Raw genomic sequence first — 21,682 nt, 5'->3', positions numbered from 1 at the left:
GACGATTGAGACAGTTTTTTCTTATTTCATGTAGTGTTGATAATGCAGTGGTTCTATGTCTTACATGCCCCAACGCTTGAGTAATTAATTCTCATTATAAGATGATTGCATGTGTCTAAGAAATATACATTTTACTCACGCTTTCTAAGCGTTTTAGACATTTTTAAGAGCTCACAGGGATTGCAAATTACACTTTTTTTTACAAATGTGAGTTGGCATCTGCATCTTGTTTTTTTTTTTCTCCCCTTCCCTCTTCGCCCCCCTCCCGCTGTTAACTGTTGATCAAACTTGCTTTACTGCCCGAGCCTTTCATCTCCCCTCCCTCCTCCATCTTCAACCACTTCCTTTGCCACTGTTTCCTTAGCGCGTTTCGCTTGTTTTGGTTGGTTTCTCTTTACTTTTATGTCTGACTAAATCTATAGGTCTCTTGTTCAATATAACTTTCGGCATCACTGGCTAGACGGCAATCTTCATACCTGGTTTCTTGTCTTTCTCCTTGTATAAGCACGCCTCTTACTACCTAACCTTTCAGTTCTGTCCTTCTCTGGCCGTCTCCTCTGTCTTCGGGTCTATTGGCTCGATCTTTTACTGTACACGGAGATCTCTCATCTATTAATTGCGCTGGCTCTAGATTGAAATCTCAAACTAATTACCCCCTCTCCAGGAAACCGCTGAGAGCCACATCCTGAACAGCCTCCAGCTATTAATGTTTGCTAAGCTTCCTGGGCTTCTGTTCTCTCTGCCATGCTAGTACTAGTAAGATAGCTCAGTGTGTGCTACACTATGGCAGAGTAGAAACAAGAACATGTGCAAAGTATTGACTGTCTTAAATTAGTAATAATCATTTCTGTTTTATATGGTGCTTCGCACTGTAGTTTTTGCTATCGCCGAGACCTGAAAAGTTACCCAATTCAATCACATACAATATATCAACCCCAAATGAATAGAATGCAGAGTTGACTCTGCTCTGAATTGGACTTGTGAGTAGCCAGTCAGTCAGTCAAATTTGCTTTATTCGAGGTAAAAACTCATAACTTGTGAGTAGCAGATAGCAGCCGCGAGTGTTTACATTTCAGTGGACCAAATTGTCTTCTGCAGCGCTTTTGTAGAATAGTACTAAATATAACGTTGTAGCTGAACTATTTAAAAAAAAACCTTTTTATTGTAAATAAAGGAAACAAACAAATAAGGCAAGAAAAACTATACAATGCAGGTGCGTGCTTGAGTAGGGAGGAAAAAGCAATAAAATCATAGTACAAATCCATTAATGAGAAAAAAGGGGGGGAAATTAATAGGGGGAGACGTGACGCTAAAAAAACCATGAAAGCTAAAACAAATCATGGAATGTCGGATCAGGGGGAATGAGGGACGTCAGGAACTTCAGCAAGTGGGGTGTGCATATATCTCCTCTGTAGGAGTTCCATTGGTTCCAAATTTTACCCCATTTCTTGGGTCTACCTCGCGCCACATACACCGTCTTCTCTCTGAACATACACCAGTCCATGTTCTCTTTCCACTCCGAGACCGTGGGAGGCCTTTGAGAGCCCCACAGCTGTGCAATGTCTCTTTTGGCAATCATATTGCCCAGAGTCGCCCACCGCATTTGCGCCACATCATAGTCATTCGGCTCCCACACATTCAACAGACACCTAGGCGACAGCGCAACACCCGTGACCTCTCTCATAACCGCATGCACTCGATTCCAGAACGCTACCACTTCCGGACACTCCCAAACTATTTGAAGGAAAGTAGCGAGTAGACTACAACCACGATTACATAACCCATCCACAGAGTAACCCATACGAATCAGACGAGGGCCAGTCACATAAATACGATGTAAAATCTTGAGCTGGACCAATCGAAGACGGGCTGGTATAGCTACCTCCTTGGGTGAAGATATCGCGGATTGCCAGTCATCATCTAATACTAAGCCGTCTCTAGTCCAGACCTCCCTTAGTTGAGTTAGCAGGTCCGAGCGATCGTTAATTAATTTCTTGTATATCAAATAAATAGTGCTGTCGGGCACATATCCATCAAGTATTCGATCCTCCAAAGGTGAGGATTCCGGGATGTCAGCCCCAATGGGAAAAACCGATCGCAACGCATGATGAATCTGTAGGTAACGATAAAATTCCTCATCATTCTGCTCCTTCCCAGCTCTCCAACGCTTCAAAAGTCTTGATATTGCCTTTAACCCAAAGATCGCCCACCTTACTGATACCAATCATATCCCACTTCTCTAATCCTTTTGTCCTCCACAAGCTTCCCAACCTATCAGACGCATTCAGCGGGGTCTCCCGGGTCAGTCTATCTCTCCATCCCATTGCCGCATTTGCACAGTGCCACACTCGTACAGCTATCTTGGTAGGTCCCGAAAGCTCCCGAACCGTCGATCTAGAATAGAGCGCCCTGTTATAGTTCCCGCCCGGTAACAGCCACCTATCCATCTCAAATGCGGGATTTAAAACTGGACCATACATACCGTGATTGATCGCACTCAGTTGAGAGGCCCAGTAGTAGTGCCTGATATCCGGAAGGGCAATACCGCCGTCATACCAGGGAAGCTTAAGTTTAGGGAGGGCGATACGGGAACGCCCATCCCATATCAACTGCCTCTGCAGACTCTCCACCTCCCAGAAGTAGTTTGCCGGAATTACGTCAAACGTATTCTGGAGCGGGTATAAAAACCGCGGCAAGGACATCATTTTAAAAAGTGCCGCTCGCCCGAGGGGGGATAGAGGAAGCCTGCGCCAGCCCACCACGTCAGATCGCAATCGTTGAGGCGGAGGGAGCAAATTACGATCATATCTAACCACGGGATCCAAAGTTATAAAAACTCCCAAATATTTAAAACCGACCTGCGTCACCTGAATGGGACAGCCGCGCGGCAGAGAAGGGGCGCCACCTGCAAGTACATATATAAAGGACTTGGTCCAATTAATCACAAGGCCAGAGTTTCGCCCGTATGAGGTTAGCACATCAAACGGCACGTTTAGTGACTTCTGAGGCGAAGTGAGGTACAACAAAATATCATCCGCATATGCGATCTTCATATTCCGGGGTCCATTGTATACCTCTCATTGACGGTTCCCAGCGCAACCATGCAGCCAGAGGCTCCAAGGCAAGGGCAAAGAGAAGTGGAGACAACGGACATCCCTGCAGAGTACCCCTCCCCAGAACAAAGGGGCTGGACACCCGACCATTAACCACAATCTGCGCCAACGGTTCCTCATAGAGAAGTTTCACCCAGCCAATAAAGCCAGGACTGAAACCAAACTTCGCAAGAGCGGCCCACAAGTACGGCCATTCTACAGTGTCAAAGGCCATCGTAGCATCGAGGGAGACCAAGATGGCTGACTCACGAAGATATGGGGCTCCCGCGAGAACGCCATGCAAGCGTCTCAGATTCAATGCTGTGTTGCGATGTGGGATGAAACCGGACTGGTCCGGATGAATCAAGTCACCAATCACTTCGGCTCTGCATTTAGAAGCGATATGGGTCTGTAGGATGCACATCGATCTCGTGGCTTCCCCTCCTTGTGAATCGCTACGATAGATTGAAGACGTTGATCGCAAGGAAGGGAGCCAATATCTCTTGATTCCAAGAACATATCGCGAAGGTATGGTGCTATTCTATCCGGACGCAACTTGTAGAGCTCGGTAGGAAGTCCATTGGGGCCCATAGCTTTCCCGAACGAAGAGAGCGAATGGGGAGAGCTATCTCATCCACCGAAAGTGCCGCATCTATCAGTTCCCTATTTGAGTCCGACAGGCAAGGCAACGAGATATCCTTCAACAACTGATGAGTCTTCCTCAGGTCTATCAGATACTGGGGAGTACACCTCCCGAAAATGATCAGCGAAACACTCAACTATCTCAACCGGATCAGTCACTCGCACTCCATCGGGTCTCTCAATCACCGGGACCACACAACTCGCTCTTTCCTTTCTATCCAACCATGCAATCAGTTTCCCAGCCTTATCTCCCACATCATACAGCCGCCCCTGTCGCTCCCTACTCATGACTTTAGCGGCATGGTCACCAAAGCCCTATAATCAGACTGTTTGAGACTGAGGACATGAATTCTGTCACGAGTAGCACCCAATTCCAAATCCCTCTCCAACTCAGTAATGTCGGCCTCGAGTCGGACCACCGCCTCATTCCGGCTTTTCTTATCACCAGCAATCAAGGATAAGGCCCACAGTGAAACAGAGGAAGACACCGACCCCTCATTTTCAACAAAGTAGCGATCCAGAGACTTGACAAGTTCGGCACGGGTTTTGGGGTTATGGAGATACCAAGGGTTAATCGGGGCCACCCGACCCTCGGCACCCGAACTAGCGTCCATATGAAGCCATAGGGGAGAGTGGTCCGAGATGCCCCGAGCCAGATGTCTGATCTCCTTAATTAATGAGGCCTGTGCCGCCGGCATCAAGACATAGTCTAACCTGGAAAGGCTACCGTGGGCACCCGAATGGAAAGTAAGCTGTATCTGTCCTGGATGCATCACCCTCCAACAGTCTATCAATCCCAGTGTCTCCAGGAAGCCACTCAACCATGATTGAGATCTCGCGAGATCCTCTCCACCAGAGACAATAGAATTAAAATCTCCACCCATCACTAGCATACCATCCGGAAGTCCCAGAACCACCCTTCCCAAATCAGCAAAGGTCGAGGACTGCAAACCAGGGGGGACATACACCGAAAGCAGCGTGATGGTCTTCCCTTCCCACCTGCCAGTGAGAGCAGCGTACCGCCCTCTGTCATCATATATTATATTGTCTACCTCCAGGGGAAGAGAGCTCCTGACCAGAATACCCACCCCCCTGGAACCGGTGGTGAAACCAGCGTGGACAGCAAGGCGATACCCCCGCCGATTCATAGCGTGACAAGTGTTTCCAATCAAATGTGTTTCCTGCAATAACACTACATCAGGGGAGAGGCGTTTCAACAGTTGTAGCACTACTCCCTGTTTTATCCTGTCCCCCAATCCGTTAACATTCCAACATAAAAGTTTCAACCCCCTACCCCCCATACCCGAAACGACAGCAGAACCCTCCCCACCTGGAACACATCACCCGGATCAAATAGTAAAACAATATGTTGCCTTGAGAAAAAACAAAAACACCCCCAAACACTTCCCTCCATCCCCCAACTAAACCCCCCGATACAACTCCCCCCACCCTGCACCCATGCATTAGACTCAGAAACCACCCTAACTTGCAGTGTGCCTGTCGCCCTAACATAAAACTAGTCTACAAAAAGAAACCCAGAGGAGGAAAGAGTCCCATTCCCCCCGCCACCTCTAGGTGCGCACATAAATCTTGCAAACATAGGAGACGTCAAACCACAGTCATATGGTAAACAGTGTCCGAAATCCGGGAACCGCCGCTCATTCTTGCTCAAATTGGCCGCCCTCGGCTCCACCAGAATGTTCCGTGCGATCTCGTCGTGCAGGCAAGGCATTAAGCCAGTCACTCACTCTTTCAGGGCGATCAAAGAAAAAACGTCCGATCCTCATATTCAACACGTAGTCGGGTCGGGAAAAGCATCGCATACTTCAGTCCCATGTCCCTCAGTCTCCGTTTCACCCCTTGAAACCCCATCCTCTGTTTCTGAACAAGTTGAGTAAAGTCCGGGTAGAAGCTCACAGTAGTATTCTCAAACTTCATAGGGCCACCCGCCCGCAATGCCTGCAGGATAGCGTCTCTATCCCGAAAATTAAAAATTCTGGCAATGATCGGACGCGGTGGGGCCCCCGGCTTCGGCTTTCCACCCGGAACTCTATGTGCACGTTCCACCGCAAAGAATTTACTCAGGCCTTTGGGAGCAAGGTGGGTGAGGAAGAGGTCTTCGACAAGGAGATCCATAGGGGGTTCTTTGGAATTTTCAGGGACCCCAATAATGCGCACGTTATTGCGTCTCGCCCGGCTCTCAAAATCCTCCAGACGACGGGTGAAGAGATCGTTGGAGGACCGCAGATTGCGAACCTCCGTCTGTAGGTCGGAGACATCAGTCGTGAGGCTGGAAGTTTTCAAATCCAAGGATTTGACCTTTTCGTTGGTCTTTGATAAGTCCATTCTGATTATATTGACGTCGATGGCCATGGTGTCAAGCTTAAGGGCGAGGGCCTTGTATTGCTGGTCTATAGAAGTCTTCATACCAGTAATGGCGCCCATGACGTCTTGCAGTGTAAGATCAGCCAACATGGCGGAATCTTCGGTTGCCTCACCCCGAGTCCTATTCGTCCCGCTGGGGGACACCTTGGGTATAGCGATCCATAACATTCGTTTGAATGGCACCCCCTCGGTGAGGGGTCTTGGTTTTGCGTTTCTCGCTGTCGGGTTTGCTCGCCATGTCGGGCGGTAAGCCCTCAAGAAGCGCCCTGGACCTGGTGAAAATGGTCCGTGCGGCACCCACCGAAGTCACCAAAAGCGAATCTCAGCGGTCGTATAGCGACAACCACACACATAACCACACACACACTGTCTTCGGCTTACAATGGGGACCCAGAGTCTGGGCGCAGCTCAGGCCACCAGGGCAGGCGCGTGATGCGAGAGGGCGAAAACCCAAAACCGAAAGTCAACTCAAGGCAGCGACCAAGACCCCTCCAGCCGTTGTTGTTGAATTACAGCCTGGGCACTTGGACAACTCGAGCCCCGGAGCACTCCGTGGGGCAGGCCGCAAAAGTTCAAAATGTCGTAGTGACGGTTCCCGGAGTCCAAATCAATTTCTGAAAACAGCGAGTATGTCAGCTGTGCTGCGTCTTCAATAACCCGTCATCGTTAGCAGGATATGATTTCGGATAGATGCGGGAGGTTGCGAGGATCGCGGGAGCCCTGAGCTCACGCAGCCATCTCGGATGCGCGCGAAGCTCCTCTGTAGCTGAACTATTGCACCTTTTTAATATAAATAAATATGCCTTCAAGGTTCCCTGCTATTACACAAGAACAATATTAAACTAAATGTAATCATAGAGATGGTGGTAAATGTATGGATCCACCTTGGGTTTGCCTCTTCAAGATGGCTTTTACACTGGCATTTTATGGGGTCTTTAGGGTGGGATAACTGCGCGTAACAAACAGGACTGGCACGGGGGCTCTACAGTTTGCTCATATCACGCTACAAGGGAGCTCGCTGTCGCTATCGATCCCCAGATCCAAAACAGACCAAAACGTTGGGAGGGGATCATATTATACTGCAGAAGGCACTGGGAAGCTCTTGCTGTCCGGTGGGCAACCTCAAGGCTTTCTTGGAATACAGACAGTGAGGTGTGGGGGGAGGGCCCACTTCTGATTCATGAGGATGGCACCCCACTGACCATATTCCAGTTTAGCAGGGTGCCGGGCTTAGCGTTGGGGGCTGTGGGCTAATCATCAAGGTTTGGTGCCCTTTCTTTCAGGATTGGGTCGGCCACAGAGGCCACGGAGAGAGGCCTTTCAGGGCAAGCAATGCTCAAGATTGGTCGTTGGTCTTCTGATTGTTATAAGCGATATGTACGGTTACACAAGCTTTGAGTTATGACTAATGACTGTTTATTTTATCTTTGGTCTCCCACAGTTTTCTTGCCCTGTGCCCCAGGAAGGAAGCTCGCCGTCGTGCAACGATCACCAGAGCCTCGTCCAGTCCCGGTCCCCGCCTGGGGGCCAGGTTTGAGTGAAGTTTGGGTAGTTGGTAACTCTTATGTAAGCAGATTGAAAGACCATTTTTTTGCAGAACGTTATGCTGAATTGGCACGTCGGGCTGGTTTCAATGTGTCTTTGTATGGACAAGAAGGTTTGCGTCTGGAACAGTTGCGGAGCTTGTTAGAATCTCTCCTGGCAGGGACTCATACACCACCTGCAGCGGTGATAGTGCATCTGGGGGGAAGCGACCTGGTGCATTTGACTCGGAAGAGCGTTGGTGATGCAGTGGTCACTGAGCTAGAATGGTTGGCGAAGAAGTTCCCACAGGCAGTTTTAGCTTGGTCACACATCATCCCCAGGTCTCAATGGCAGGGAGGTGTGTCAGTCAAGGCCTTGAATCACTCTGCCAAAAAAATCAATAATAGATTGGACAAGCTTTGTCAGTCCCCAAAACTCCAAACCATTTCACATGGATGCATCATTGGTAAGAGACAGAGGTATTATATGCAGGATGGGGTTCACCTGTCGAAAAAGGGCAATGACATTTTCGCTGGGGATCTATTGGCATGGTTGGTGTGGTGCAAAAGACAGATTTTAGGACATTTTGGGGGACAGGGGGGCAGATAATCAGTCAGCTATGCTGGTCATGATTGGTGGGGCATTTTACGGTCCTTAGTAGGCATCCCCATTTGGTAATGGGTTATGCCGGGGGGAGGACTGTGGTCTCTCGTGGAACCCCAGGAGGCGTTTTAAGGCAGGCATGCTGGAGGGTGCAGGGGGGTAGAAAAGTTCCGCTTCCTGTTGGCCTTTTGTGCAAATCCCCGCACAGGCGCCAAGTTGGCATAACCGCGCAGCCCCTTGGGGGTAGTGTTTGAGGGTGTAGGGAGTGCTTGAGGGAGATAACCTTTCTGGTCAACAGTGCCTCCTGTGCAGTGTCACTCCAGGGGGAGGGGTCTACCTAGCATTTTAGTTGGACCAGTCATGACCTTAGCCGTAGGCTCATTCGAGATATGCAGAAAACAGAAATGTGCATCATTTAGTTTTAGGTTAGGAGTGATTAAGTATTAGACATTTAGTTAAGGTTAGCCTTCCATAAGAATATGTAAATACATTGTTTACAGAATGAGTTTGTGTATTAAGATTCGGGACTTGTGCGTATTGTAAATTTGTAAATGTATAACAATTTATTCAATGTTTGTCATTTTAATAAAATACGGCCGGGGTTTTTCCGACCCCTAATCCAAGACAGTTGTGGCTTCAGTGTTTTTCTATGCCTCGGGGGAGAATGGGGGTCTCTTTGGGGGGCTCGTTCTTGTTCTTGTGCCGTGAAAATGGCTGGAAACTCTACAGCCTGCTTCTATATAGTAACTTTTGCTCAGTTACTTATTGTTGTATTTGGGCGCTAAGCTTCCACTAAAAGTGTGAGTAGTTGCCCATACAGAGTTAACATAAGTGGAAATGACAAAATAATAAAGTAATATCGCAAAATGTGCTGGGCTATGCATATTTACTCAACCCTACCACCTAATTTGGTCCCGCGTCGTATAACTCCAGTGGTCCTGCCTACAAGTTACTCGGCATCCAGCAGTCTCTCCTTTTGCATTGAGTTGCATAGCTGGTGTAGTGCCTCCAACCAAAAAGTGTACTGAGGCAGTCTACACTATGGTAGAGTAAAAACAAGAACATGTGCAAAGCATTGAATGACTTAATTTAATAATAATCATTTCTGTTTTATATGGTGCTTCGCACTGCAGTTTTTGCCATCGCCGAGACCTGAAAAATTACCCAATATAATCACACACAATATATCTTTTTTTTTTTTTTTATTTATTTAAAAAGGTTTTATATAGCGCTGCTGGACCCGAGAGTATCAGAGCGCTTTACATAGTGAAAAAAAATAAGAACATAAACCGGTACATATAAGTACAATATACAGTTTTCGAGTGTACAGGAAAATGAAAAGAAAATAAAGAGGAAAATGAAAGAAAGAAAAAAGAGTTATGTAAGTAAAGGGGTCAAGTGAGCGGAATAGAGGAGATATTGGAAGAGTTGAGCATAGTGATGGGGGGGAGAGGAGTAGGGTAAGAGCGATCAGTGAATAGAGTGCGTAGTTGACCTTGCTCTGTATTGGACTTGTGAGCAGCAGATGGCAGCAGCGAGTGTTTAACTTAGTCATATTATTGGTTTACATATCAGTGGTCCGAATTGTCTTCTGCTACCCTTTTGTCGAATAGTACCAAATATAACGTTGTAGCTGAACTATTACACATTTTTAATATAAATAAATGTGCATGCAAGTTTCCCTGCTATAACTCAAGAACAATATTAAACTAAGTGTAATCATAGAGATGTTGCGAAATGTATGGATCCACCGTCTGGTAAGCCCGTAGCTCGCTCAATAAGACAATCAATCAATGCTTAAATCTATGTGAACCCTGTAGGTCACCACTATGAATCCTGGTAGGAGCAACTCAGCGTTTCTTCCTTCTGAGATTATTAAAAGGAGTAAAGCCTAGTTGTGTAATAGTGTATGTTTAGTTCTTTGCACAGAAGGCACTACAAGACCTACTTGTGTGCTGGTGACTGACTGGTGTTACGTGTTTGTGCTCCATGTGCGTCTGTGTGTGTATGGGTGTCCAAGGGCGTGCCTACAACTTTCCTTCCACACTCCCCAGACTGGAGTCCCTACCCACTTGCCTGGCAGAAAGCACTCTGAGACTGATAGTGTATTGTAGCTCACCATCTGCTATCGTAAGAATGGTGTGATGCTGGGACCGTCCGGAGCAGTTCACCGCCCTGCACTTTGCCTCCCATACTGGCCCCCAGCAAACATAAACCAACGCCTTACCCGATCCTCCCCTGGAATCTCAACCAGATGTTTATGAATTGTCCCCTAATGCCAAGCAGAGCCATCCATGCCACCCTGAGCCAGTGTGTTTCCTGTTGGTGCTGCCTGTTGCCATCCTAGCGCTCTACTTATGCATAATTTAGTTTCTAGTTTTTGGGGCCCAATCCTACCAAACCCTGACATCTCCCAAACTATTCCCCTGGGCCCCAATCGTGCATCACATCATTTATGGATGCCGCACCCTGTAATGGTAAATTACTTTGACTTTATATTTCATATTTTGAGCCTCTCTGCCACCACAGATGTTAACAAATCATACACAATAGAAATTACTCTCCACTTCACCCAGACTGGCAGTAGAGTCAAAATTGTTTGGCAACCCCCCTCTGTACGCATACATAGGGGACTCCAGGCCACTGGAGTTGTTTTTTTCTGTGAGTTCTGACCTACTTCATTAAAACTGAAAATTGGATAGATTTGTAATCTTAAAAAGGTTGTGGGGGCATTGCTGTTTCAGTTTGTCTCTGCTTTGCTTCATTACAAATATGCTTTATAGAATATTTGTGCCGTTTGTTCTTTGAATACATTGAACCAAACTTGTCAGGAACGGCTTTTGCATGATTGGAAGGGCAATGTTTCCAAATTACTCCTATGGTGCGTGCACAGTCGTAAGTGTGATGCTTTATACGTCTGGGAAGGTGAACATTAGCCAGTAAGATGGCAGCAGATATTACAGTAGCATTAAGTCAAATTGGAAAACTCACAGGAATTAGCCGAGACCTTTTGAATTTACTAAAATATATAAATAATATATTCACTTATGAGCTTTCAGCCTCTCTTTATCCTTTGATCTGTTGTATCATTCACATTTTTGTGTGATTACTAAAGCATGGTGCAGTGGGTCAGCACACTTAAGCCTTTGAGAGTGGAGGCATTTTGGTCTTACAGCAGCGCATCCGCACACAAAGTAGTTATTTTCAGTGCCAGGGTTTACTACGGTAATGTGTTTTTCTTTAAACAAAAAAGTGCTTTTATTCAGTAATCGTTTTTAAATGGCTATCATGGCGAGGTCCTAGTAGCTCCCACAATAATAAAGTTTTAATGAAACTAAGAAAAAACAAAATAAGCATTAACAATTACTTTGCCTGCCCTCGCCCAGTGGCAAACATTCAACACCACTGTAGAGATAGCTCACTTGCTTACCATCAGGAGCAAAGTTACAACCATTTTGCTCGTTCCCTCACCTGACTACTTTATCGCTCTATAGTAGTACTGTCTAAAGTAAAACTATTACTGTTTAAACCAGCCAGTCTATTTCAATGTGCACTCACTCACCACTCATAAAAGAATAAACATTTGCAATGCTATAGCTCTCGCATTAGTGATAGTTTGAACTAGTGGCTTTACAAATGATAATGTTTGTTAGATTTTCTTTTGTTGGCAAAAAATATCCTAGCAGGTGTAAAAGTAATAAAAGAAATTCCATGAAGCAAGGAAAGGGTGCAGTACCACAGGCTATTACTGGGTGTTTCTGTGGAGTTGTAAAGGGACCACTATTATGTTATGTTAATTAATGTATAAAAGCGCATGATTACCCTAGGGTGTCCTGGCGCTGAGCTCTGCTTAAGCGATAGTCGGAGGGGGTTCAATGAGTAAAGAACCAGGTTTTCAGACCATTTCTAAAGGAGAGAAGGTCTCAGTCATTTCTCAGAAAGAACAGAAGCTCGTTCCAAGCTTTGGACATGCAAGTAATAAAGCTCCTGCCCTCCCAGTTGGATTTCCTAACAATGGGGATCTAGACATTTCCTGGTCGGGGCATACCATTTGAATTTTTGTCTCAATTGGTCAGGCCCAATACCGTTGAGAGCCTTAAAGGCTACACATAAGGCGTTAAGACGAACCCTTTGCTTCACCCGGAGCCAATGTAGCCGAGTTAACTCTTTTTTTTTTTTTTTTTTTTTTATTTTATTTACCACAAAACAGCAAAGTACATATCGTAAACAGCCATTCGCCTACATCCCTTCTCGGGCCGGCAGTAGTACAAAGTATCTCATCAGCGAATCCTGGCCAAGAACAACAGAATAAATCAGACGGCATATCAACCAGGTGTCCAACCAGGGTCAGGCCCTTTCCGGCTAGCCAATACTTTCGACAGTGTGTCGTGCGTTACTGATACATGGACAATTTTAAACAATTTTAACTTTTTCTCCCAACCCACCCCCCTTCCCGAAACTCCCCACTCCTCCCCAACAGTTCCCCAATCAGTGCTCCACAAGTGTGGCAGTGTATAGGCTAAGGGGGTGTTGTGGCGTTCGTTACGTGCTACCTTTCATGGCTTCAAGTGATCCCTCCCAGGTCCCCACTCACCCAGGGATACCGCTCCTCCCACCTGGCTAAGACGCGCTGCTGTGTAAGTGACTACCCTGACTGCCTCACCCCGGGTCTATGTGCGGGTCGCGCCCCTGCTCCTCCCCACCCTCCTCTGTCGGGTCATCATTGACCGTCCTAGAAGTCAAGTAAATTTGGTACAGTCCCCAGAAGTTCTTGGGTCGACTCCGGGGCGGTAGCAGCTCACTATAAATCTCTGCTTGTGTGTTGCAAAATGTCATGCTATGCACCCAACGCTGCAATGTCGGGAGGGGGCCCCTCATCCAGCAACATGCTATTACACGTTTGGCAAGTAACATGCCCATGCTGACCATTTTTCTCACTGACACCGGCACCTTCTTTGTGTATCCTAGCAGGGCGAGTGCCGGGTCCATGGTTAGGTCCATTTCCACAATAGTGCTCATTTCCGCAAAGATCCCGGACCAAAATCTTTGAATGCCCGGGCACAACCATGCTAAATGTAAGAAGTCAGCCACTGGGGCGCGGCACCTTTCGCAGCCCGGCGTATCTCGAAGACCGTACCTGTGTAGCCTTTCCGGCGTATAATACACTCGCTGTAAAAATTTAAAGTGGACCAGGCGGTGTCGCCCGTTCAGCGATATCCGCCGTGAGGCCGCACAGCAGTATGCCCACATATCGTCATCAATGTGGGTATCCAGGTCGGTTTGCCAGGCCAAGCGTGCCCTCGTGTATTGTAGCGCCGTGTGTCCGTGCCCTATCTTATGAAGTTTAGATACCATTTTCTGCGGCGCCTCGGTGGCGATTACATAAACCAGTTCTGGGAACTCAGGGGGTTCTGCCATATCGGGGCCCAGAAGGTCTAGAAAGGCGCTACGCACCCTATGATACTGAAAGCGCTGTAGTAACGAGAGATTCTCTCTCCCTTGTGACAGTTGATCCCATGTCTTAACCGCGCCATCCTGGAAGAGGTCCCCCAGAGTATGTGCGCCTAGTTCACTAAGGGCCCTGTGAACGCCTGGTTCCGCCAGCGTGGGGAGCCACAGCGCCCAATGTATCGGCATATTAGGTGCGTACATCAGCTCTTTATCTTGCCTCTGCATTATGGAGTGCCAGGCATGGTTAGTAGACAGTAGGGAGTCCAGTGTTCCCACCCTACGGTCCCTAGGGCCGCAGATCGTCGCTGGGAGCGGGGTGGGGTCAGCAAATAACCTCTCCAGTATCACATGCGGTATATCCTGTTTTCCATGAATCCAAGTGTGGAGATGCGAGGCCTGCGCTATCCTGTAATAGCGCTCCATATCTGGCGCCGCCAGCCCCCCTTGCTCGTACGGCAGCTGGAGGACCTTCCACTGCACTCTAGGTTGCTTCCCGGCCCAGGCCAGACGCACTAGAAGCTTGTCTAAGGTTTTAAAGAAGGTTCTGGAGAGGACAATCGGGATATTATTAAAGAGGAACAAAAACCTCGGCAGAACCACCATTTTTATCAAAGCAATTCGTCCCATCAATGACAGCGGGAGCTTAATCCAGAGTTCCACGTCATCTGCGAGTTTGCTATAGGCAGTACCGTAATTCTCCCTCAGCAGAGTTTCGGGATCCGTATGTATCCAAATGCCCAGATACCGTATCGGCTCCGTGGACCATTGAAGCGGATACTCCATCTCGAAGGGTTCGGTAACAGGGGTCAGGGGAAAGGCCACCGACTTGGACCAGTTGACTTTCAACCCCGAGAGCGCTCCAAAACGGACCACCTCCCTCAGCACCGACGCAAGGTTGTTACCGGGATCCCTGACATACAGCAGAGTGTCGTCTGCATATGTGGAGATGCCGATCTTGTACGTGGGGTAATTGATGGCCTCATAAGAGTGATACTCCCGGATCGCGCACGCCAGAGGCTCCGCAACAAGAGCGTAGAGTAGCGGCGAGAGGGGGCATCCCTGTCTCGTGCCTCTGCTGATGAAAAACGGCTCCGAAACTGCATCGCCCAGCCTAACTCGTGCAGTGGGCTTGTGGTAAAGCGCACTCAGGAGCTGGAGAAAGGGGTCTCCTAGTCCCATCTTCACAAGCACCCTACGCATGAATGCCCACTCCACAGAGTCGAACGCCTTCTCCATGTCTAGAAAGACTGCTATAGCCTTGGTGTCATGTTTGGTGTGCTGGATGGCTCCCATCACTGTGCGAATGTTGTACGTGAGGTTCCGAGCAGGAATAAATCCCGCTTGCTCTGGGGCCACCAATTCAGGGGCCACGAGTGCCAACCTGGTCGCCAGCACCTTAGCATAGAGCTTGGCGTCCACATTGAGAAGGGACAGAGGGCGGTACGAGCCTGGAAGATCATGTGGTTTGCCCGGCTTCAATATCGTAACGATGAGGGCCTCTCTCAGAGAAGGCGGCATTGCGCCAGTCTCACCAATTTCATCAAATAGGGTGGAGAGGTAGGGCAATAACTTCTCTTTGTATGCCTTGTAAAAGGTCACAGTCAACCCATCTGTCCCGGGGGCGCTCTCAGACCTCATGTCATCCAGGGCGTCCGATATCTCCTCCCGGAGGATGGGAGACATCAAGAAGTCCCGCTGCCAGTTCTCGAGAAACGGCATTTTAATATAGCTTAAATAGTCGTCAATTCGATCCTCTACCCCGGAAACCTTGTTAGTGTACAGCTCCTCGTAAAAGCCCCTGAATTCCGCTAGAATGTCCTCCTCCGCCGTTAGCAGCGTTCCCTCCGCTGATTGCAACTCTGTAATCACCTGCTTACGCCTGGCGCCCTTCATTATTCTAGCTAACAGCGAGCCCGGTCGATCTCCCTCACCATAAGCGCGCGCCGCCGCATACTTTCCTAGGTGCTTAACTTCTCTGTCTGCTTCCTCGTGGTACTCTTTCAGGAGTTCCTGCAGTGTCCCATCCCCTGTGGGGGTCTGACCCGTCAGCTGTTGTCGCTCGCACTCTGCCAATTGCCCCTCCAGATGTGTCAGCCTGCGCCTGATGTCCTTCAGGACACTAGAGTGCTTAGCCATGACTATCCCCCTGACATACACCTTAAAAGTCTCCCATATCGTCCCGAAGACGTCTACCGTGCCTAGGTTAGTATCGAAGAACACATCTATTTCCTCCCCGAGCTCGGCCCTGAACGTGTCATCCAGCAAGGAATAAGGTGGGAAGCGCCACGGGAACGGGGGTATCCTCCGCCTGGGAGTGCTAAACTCCAACAATATAGGGGAGTGGTCCGATAGCGTACGGGGGAGCACCTTACAGCCCTTCACCTGCGCCAGCAACGGGGGAGTGGACAACCAATAATCTATTCTGGTGTGTATGTCATGGTATGCAGAGTAATGTGTGTATCCCCCTCTATCTCGGTGTCTATCCCTCCAGACATCCACCAGCCCCAGTCTCAGCATTTCAGCTTGCATTTGCTGCGCAGCTGCGGCCGGACGACGAGGCGGCCCCGCCGACCTATCCAGCTCCGGGCTAAAAACAAAGTTAAAGTCTCCCCCCCACAGCAGTCTATCTGAGGGCCACTCAGTGCAGTGTCCCGCGAGTGCTGCGTAGAAGTCCGGGGAGTCGTAATTCGGGCCGTACACGTTCATGACCAGCAGAGTATGCCCCTTACCCGCACACTTGCTGAGTACGAACCTCCCTTCCGGGTCAGCTCTCAACAGTGTGAGGGACAATTTAGACTTTGGGTTGACCCAAGTGAGCACCCCCCTTGCGTGTGTGGTGAAGCCAGCATAAGTAGAATTACCCTGAAGGCCCCTATGCGTGAGCATCCTGCTGTTGTTGGGTAAGTGAGTTTCTTGCAGCAGCGCTAGGTCTATATGATGCCTTTGGAGATAGTGTAACACCTTGCGGAGTTTCCGATAGTCGTTTAAGCCCCTCACATTCCACGTCAGGGCCCTCAGTGTCTCTGTGTCAGTCAGAGAATCATCATGTGGTGAGTCTGCCATATGTAGTGCAGCAACATTGCATATGCGTAGCAAATGTATTCCCTGCCTCTCGTCGCAAACAGCAACTGCCAAACATCACAGTGGGTAGTAACATTGTGGAGCACGCTAAGAACCCCCCCTCAAACATATCGGAACCCCAAACTCCCACTTCCCCCCGCCTCCCACAGTCAACCAACCCCAACCTGGTATGACCGAAGCCCCCGTGGCCCTCCCTCCCACCCACATTTAAGCCCATGCAACAATTCCCCATACCAGCTCTATCCGAGCCAAAGCCGCAGTGAGCGCTGGGGCAGAGGTAGCCTGTGTAATCCTTTAGCCGACCACTTCCCTTCTGGGACTACCAAACAGTGTCCTTTAGCTTGCCCCTGCGCCAGCGCCCCGTTTATAGAATGCAGCAGTGTCCGCTAAACGCAATAGTTCACCTTTGTGTGTGAGGTCTCACCCCTCCACTCCCCCGCCCTCAATGTCTGTAGTCCTCTCCCATAACGTGCAGTTGAGAGCCAAGACTCGCCTAGGGGATTTCCAGGAGTGAAAGCGCAACTCCCCAGCGGCCCTAATTCAAAAACATACAGATCTCACCCACAGTTCCGCTTATAATAGCCCAGGGCCTGTGGCAGGATACTCCGAGAGGCCATTCCCCTTCAGTCCAATGAGGGGATTCGGTGGCGCTGAAGCGAACAAAGGTCCTTAGAGTCCTGCATTCCGCCCTCTACTCCTCAGTCTTGTTCCTCTAGGTCCCCGTTACTGGTCCGCTCCTCCGTGTTCGGTGCTGGACCTCCCCGGGAATCTTTCATCCAGACCTTTAGGGATTTTTGCAGTTCTTTGGGATCAGTGAAAAAATGCGAGTGTCCCTGCCTGTTGACGCGTAGCCTCGCTGGGTATAACATGGCATAGTCCAGGCCCAGGGTTCTAAGTTGCTGTTTGTACGGGACAAATCTTCGTCTCTCCTCCTGGACTTTCGACGTGAAATCAGGGTATAGCGATATGTCCATTCCCTCGTACTGCAGTTTGCCCTTCTCACGGGCTACTCTGAGGGCTGCGTCCCTATCCCTGTAATTTAACAATTTCGCTATAATCGGTCTAGGGTTAGCGCCCGGGGGAGGTCTTGGTCCGAGGGTGCGGTGAGCGCGTTCCACTATAAACATTGGCGAGAAGGTGTCATCCCCCAGCATCGTCTTCAGGAGCTTCTCAATAAACAGTTCCATCTTGCCTGTTTGGGTTGACTCGGCCACACCCGTGACGCGGATGTTGGATCGCCGGGACCGCGCCCCCAAGTCCTCCGACTTCTCCTGGATTACCTGAAGCAGTCTACCAAATTGTTTACGGTCAGTGTCCCATTCAGTCTGCGCCTCCTCCGCCTCTGTCAGTCTGCGTTCCGCCATATCCAGCCTTTCCGAGTGCTTGTCCACCCTTTCTGACATACGATCCATCCGATAGGACAACGCATCAATCTTGGTTCCAATGGCCGACATGCCCTCCTGAAGGCCTTTCTCCATGGTGTTAAGCATTTCCTTGATTTCGGCACACAGGGAGGGACCCGGGTCAGTAGCCGTGCTGGAAGACTGGGCAGCCTGTTGCTCCGAGTCCTTATTCCTTCGCTGCTCGAACGTCAGCTTCGGCTGTGTGCGGTCCCCCTTGCCCATTTTGAACAATCTTCTCGGGGGAGGCTGTGTCCTGCCCCGGCGGAGGCCCCACAGGAGACCGAAGCACCGCGCGTGCACTCGCTCTGGCTGCAAGTGACTTCAGGGGTGCTGTAGACGGGGCAACGTAGTGCGTGTGTCCTGCTAGGGTCCGTCGACACCACTTGGGTCCACAGGCTCCTTTGGGTATGCCCGGTAATTCACCCTCCAGACCCCCCGGATCGGCCTAGGACGGTAACGGATGTCCGTGCACGTGGAGAGTATCCTCCGCCCTCCGGTGTTTACTCGCCACCACGTCAAAGCCCCTCTCGCCTCAGACGTGCCCGTCTATCAGGCGCCCAGGCCGATCCTACCTCCGGGGGTGCTCCGCCATAGCCACGTGGATCGCAATCGGCTCTGTTGTTGTGCCGGTGTCTCCCCCGCAGCCCTCCGCAGCTCTCATGAGTCGTGTAGCACCCCCAGTGCGTGATTCCACCGCGTGGGGCAGCTGGGGGGTCAGCCTCCGCCGGTCTCCGTCAGACCCCCAGGCGACCGCTCGTCGCTGCCGCACGTCGGGTTACGTCGCCCGGCGTCGCCAGCTAGGAAAGACCGGTGATTGGGGCCTGGTCCGGCGTCCGCAGGGTAGTCGGGCAAAGTGAGGTTTCCGCAGCCCGTTTTCCGCCCAAACTGCAGCCGGAGATTCGTTAAGGGCAGGGGCGGCGATATCCGCTGTTGTTGCGTAGTTTGCACCACTGTGCGAGGATCTATGCCGGATAGTTGTCGGCGCTGGCTCGGAGCTCCGCTCTTAAGCGTCCACCATTGACGCCGGCTAGCTCCGCCCCCGAGTTAACTCTTTTTACGAAACAAATTTCGGTATGCCTGTCAGAAGCCTGGCAGCTGCATTCTGAGCTATCTGAAGCCTATTAAGATGTTGATTTTGGGCATTCAGATAAATTCCATTACAGTAGTCTAGGCGTGACATAACCAGGACTGTGACTACTGTCCTAGTCCGTTTGAGAAAGAAAGTGTTTAATTTTCCTCAAAATTTGCAAAATCAAAAAGCAGGGGAAACTACTGAGCTTATGTGATCATTGAAAGTCCATCTATTGTCCAAAATGACCCCTAAGTGATTTTTACTTTCAGAGTTGGAATAGGCTGATTTCCCAACTCTTAGGGCCACCAATCCGGGGTCCAAATATGAGAGTTGTTACCAAATACAATCGCCTCAGTCTTGCTTGAATTCAGCTTCAAACAATTTAAAGCCATCTAACCTACTATGGCTTGCATACAGTCATGGAAGCGAGCTCCAGCCTCCTTTTCATGACTGTTTTTGATGGATAAAACTATCTGTCTATCGTCAGCATATGAGGTAAACTGGAAACCAAAAGATCTAATCAGTGCAGCTACCGGTATCACATAAATGTTGAAAAGGGTGTGGCTCAGCGAGGACCCTTGAGGGACCCAACATGGGAGGCTAAACGGCCTAGAATTATGATTATCCAGGTCGACAGTTTGGTTTCTATCGGCTCGGAAGGATTGAAGGAGTTTCCAAGCAGCCCCACAAACCCCAACCCCAGAACACCCATCCATTAACACCTTATGATGTATCGTGTCAAAAGCTGCCAACAACTCCAGCATTATCAAAACAGCCTTCCCACCACAGTCAAGATTATATTAGAGTAAGTTCCGTACTGTGATTCGCTATAAAGCCATATTGAGTCTTGTCAAAAATATTGTTATTACAATAGGAGCTAAGTTGAATATTCATGGCTTTCTCTATCATATTTGCGGGCAAGGGAAGCCGAGAAATAGACAGATAGCTGCCAGGATCAAGGGGGTCTAAGGTGGTATTTTTTTTAAAGAGTTAGAATAGATGCCTTTTTTCAATCGATCAGAAAAATTCCAGTAGAGAAAATGTTGTTAATCAGTGGGCTTAAAACGAGACAGATTTCCGGAAGCAATTTAAGTATTGAAACTGGGAAGGGGTCACTGGGGGGCCTGATCGAGCCGAGCTAAGGAGTTTAACCGTTTCTTCCAGCCCAAGAGGTAAAAACTGGTCAAAAGCTAGTCCGGAATCTGGTTCTTTTTGGATAGAATTCCCTGAAAGTAAACCTACTTCATACAATTCCGGGGACAAAGTGGAAAAAATACCTTCAACTTTTTGAAGAAAAAGGTGGCCAGAGTCTCACACAATTATGGACTGCTGTCCTTTTTAATAACGTTAGGCGAAGTTACATTTTTAATTGTTTTAAAAAGCTCTTTAGGGTTTGATCTGGCATGAAGGATTTTACTGGAAAAACTTTTTTTGTGTCCAACAGCGTCTATTTATAGACTTTAAGAGTGTGCTTATAGTTAATTTTGTCTTTGATGTTGTAACCGCTTCTCCAGATATGATCTAGTTTTTTGCAAGGCAGCTTCTGCTGCTTGAGCTTATCAGAATACCACGGAGCCGAAGAATGAGCTCGCCTAGGAGTCCCTTTAGTGCTAGGAGACAACTTTTTACAAGCTGAGTCTATCCAATCAGTATAAGCCTTAGCGGCTTTATCAATCACAGAAGTGGGAAGAGGTAAGGTACTCATCAAAGCCTCCTCTAGTTGTGAACCCTTAAGTTTTTCATGCCCTTTTTTCCCAGCGTCTTCAACTGGGGGCTATTCGACATTGGATCTAATGGCTCCCTCAACTAAAAAATTATAGCACTGGGGTCAGTCCAGGCCAGAGGGAATACCTTGGAAAAAGATATGTACGGATTGTTAGAGCATCTCCCATCTAGGCTGTGTCCTTTAAGATGTGTGGGACCCACCAGAAGCTGCTTGAGCTCCCTGGTTTCCATTACTCTATTCAGGCACATAGTGTCCGAATCATTAGGATCCTCAAGATAGAATTTGAAATCACGAGTACCGTGAAAAAATTTAAGCTCATACCATCTTCAAGCAGGGTGCCAATCGATTCCAAAAACCCCAGTCTAGGGCCTGGTGGACGATAAAGAAGCACACCCTTAAAGGTACCGAAACTCTGAGCATTGATATTAAAGAAAAGTGCTTCACAAAAAATATTAGATGCAGGATGGAAAGCTGCATTCAAAGAGTTATGATAAATGACAGCTAAATCCCCCCCTTTCCTCAGGGGGTCTATATAAGGAGTAACAGGAAAAATCTGGAGGTGTGGCTTTCACCAGGTCCGGACCCGAGAACTTTGATATTGTGTTCTTCTAAGAGAAGTGCACATTCTGTACTATGCTACACTAAGGACCTGGAGTTAAAAAGAACATATTTAGTGGGTCTAGTGAAAGAGGGAACTTCAAGC

At 48.8% G+C, this 21,682-nt stretch overlaps 1 protein-coding gene across 6 annotated transcripts in view; it reads left to right on the top strand.

The window, feature by feature from the left end:
- LOC144817736 (uncharacterized) overlaps positions 1 to 21,682 on the top strand; it is a 624,365-nt gene that overhangs the window by 335,681 nt on the left and 267,002 nt on the right. For 3 of the 6 annotated variants that reach the window (XM_078674500.1, XM_078674502.1, XM_078674501.1), the window contains exon 5: positions 7,561 to 8,870. The exons of the other annotated variants lie outside the window; for them this stretch is intronic. In XM_078674500.1, coding sequence (XP_078530626.1) covers positions 7,561 to 8,252 — 692 coding nt within the window. In that variant the 3' untranslated portion in view covers positions 8,253 to 8,870. Of the gene's footprint in view, positions 1 to 7,560; positions 8,871 to 21,682 lie in introns of those variants that run through there. 6 annotated transcript variants of the gene reach the window in all.

This window comes from Lissotriton helveticus, chromosome 2_1, assembly GCF_964261635.1.
Source record: "Lissotriton helveticus chromosome 2_1, aLisHel1.1, whole genome shotgun sequence".
Classification (NCBI taxonomy): Eukaryota; Metazoa; Chordata; class Amphibia; order Caudata; family Salamandridae; genus Lissotriton; species Lissotriton helveticus.
Note: the sequence above shows the minus strand (reverse complement) of the source record. Positions and strands in the feature narration are given on the sequence as shown.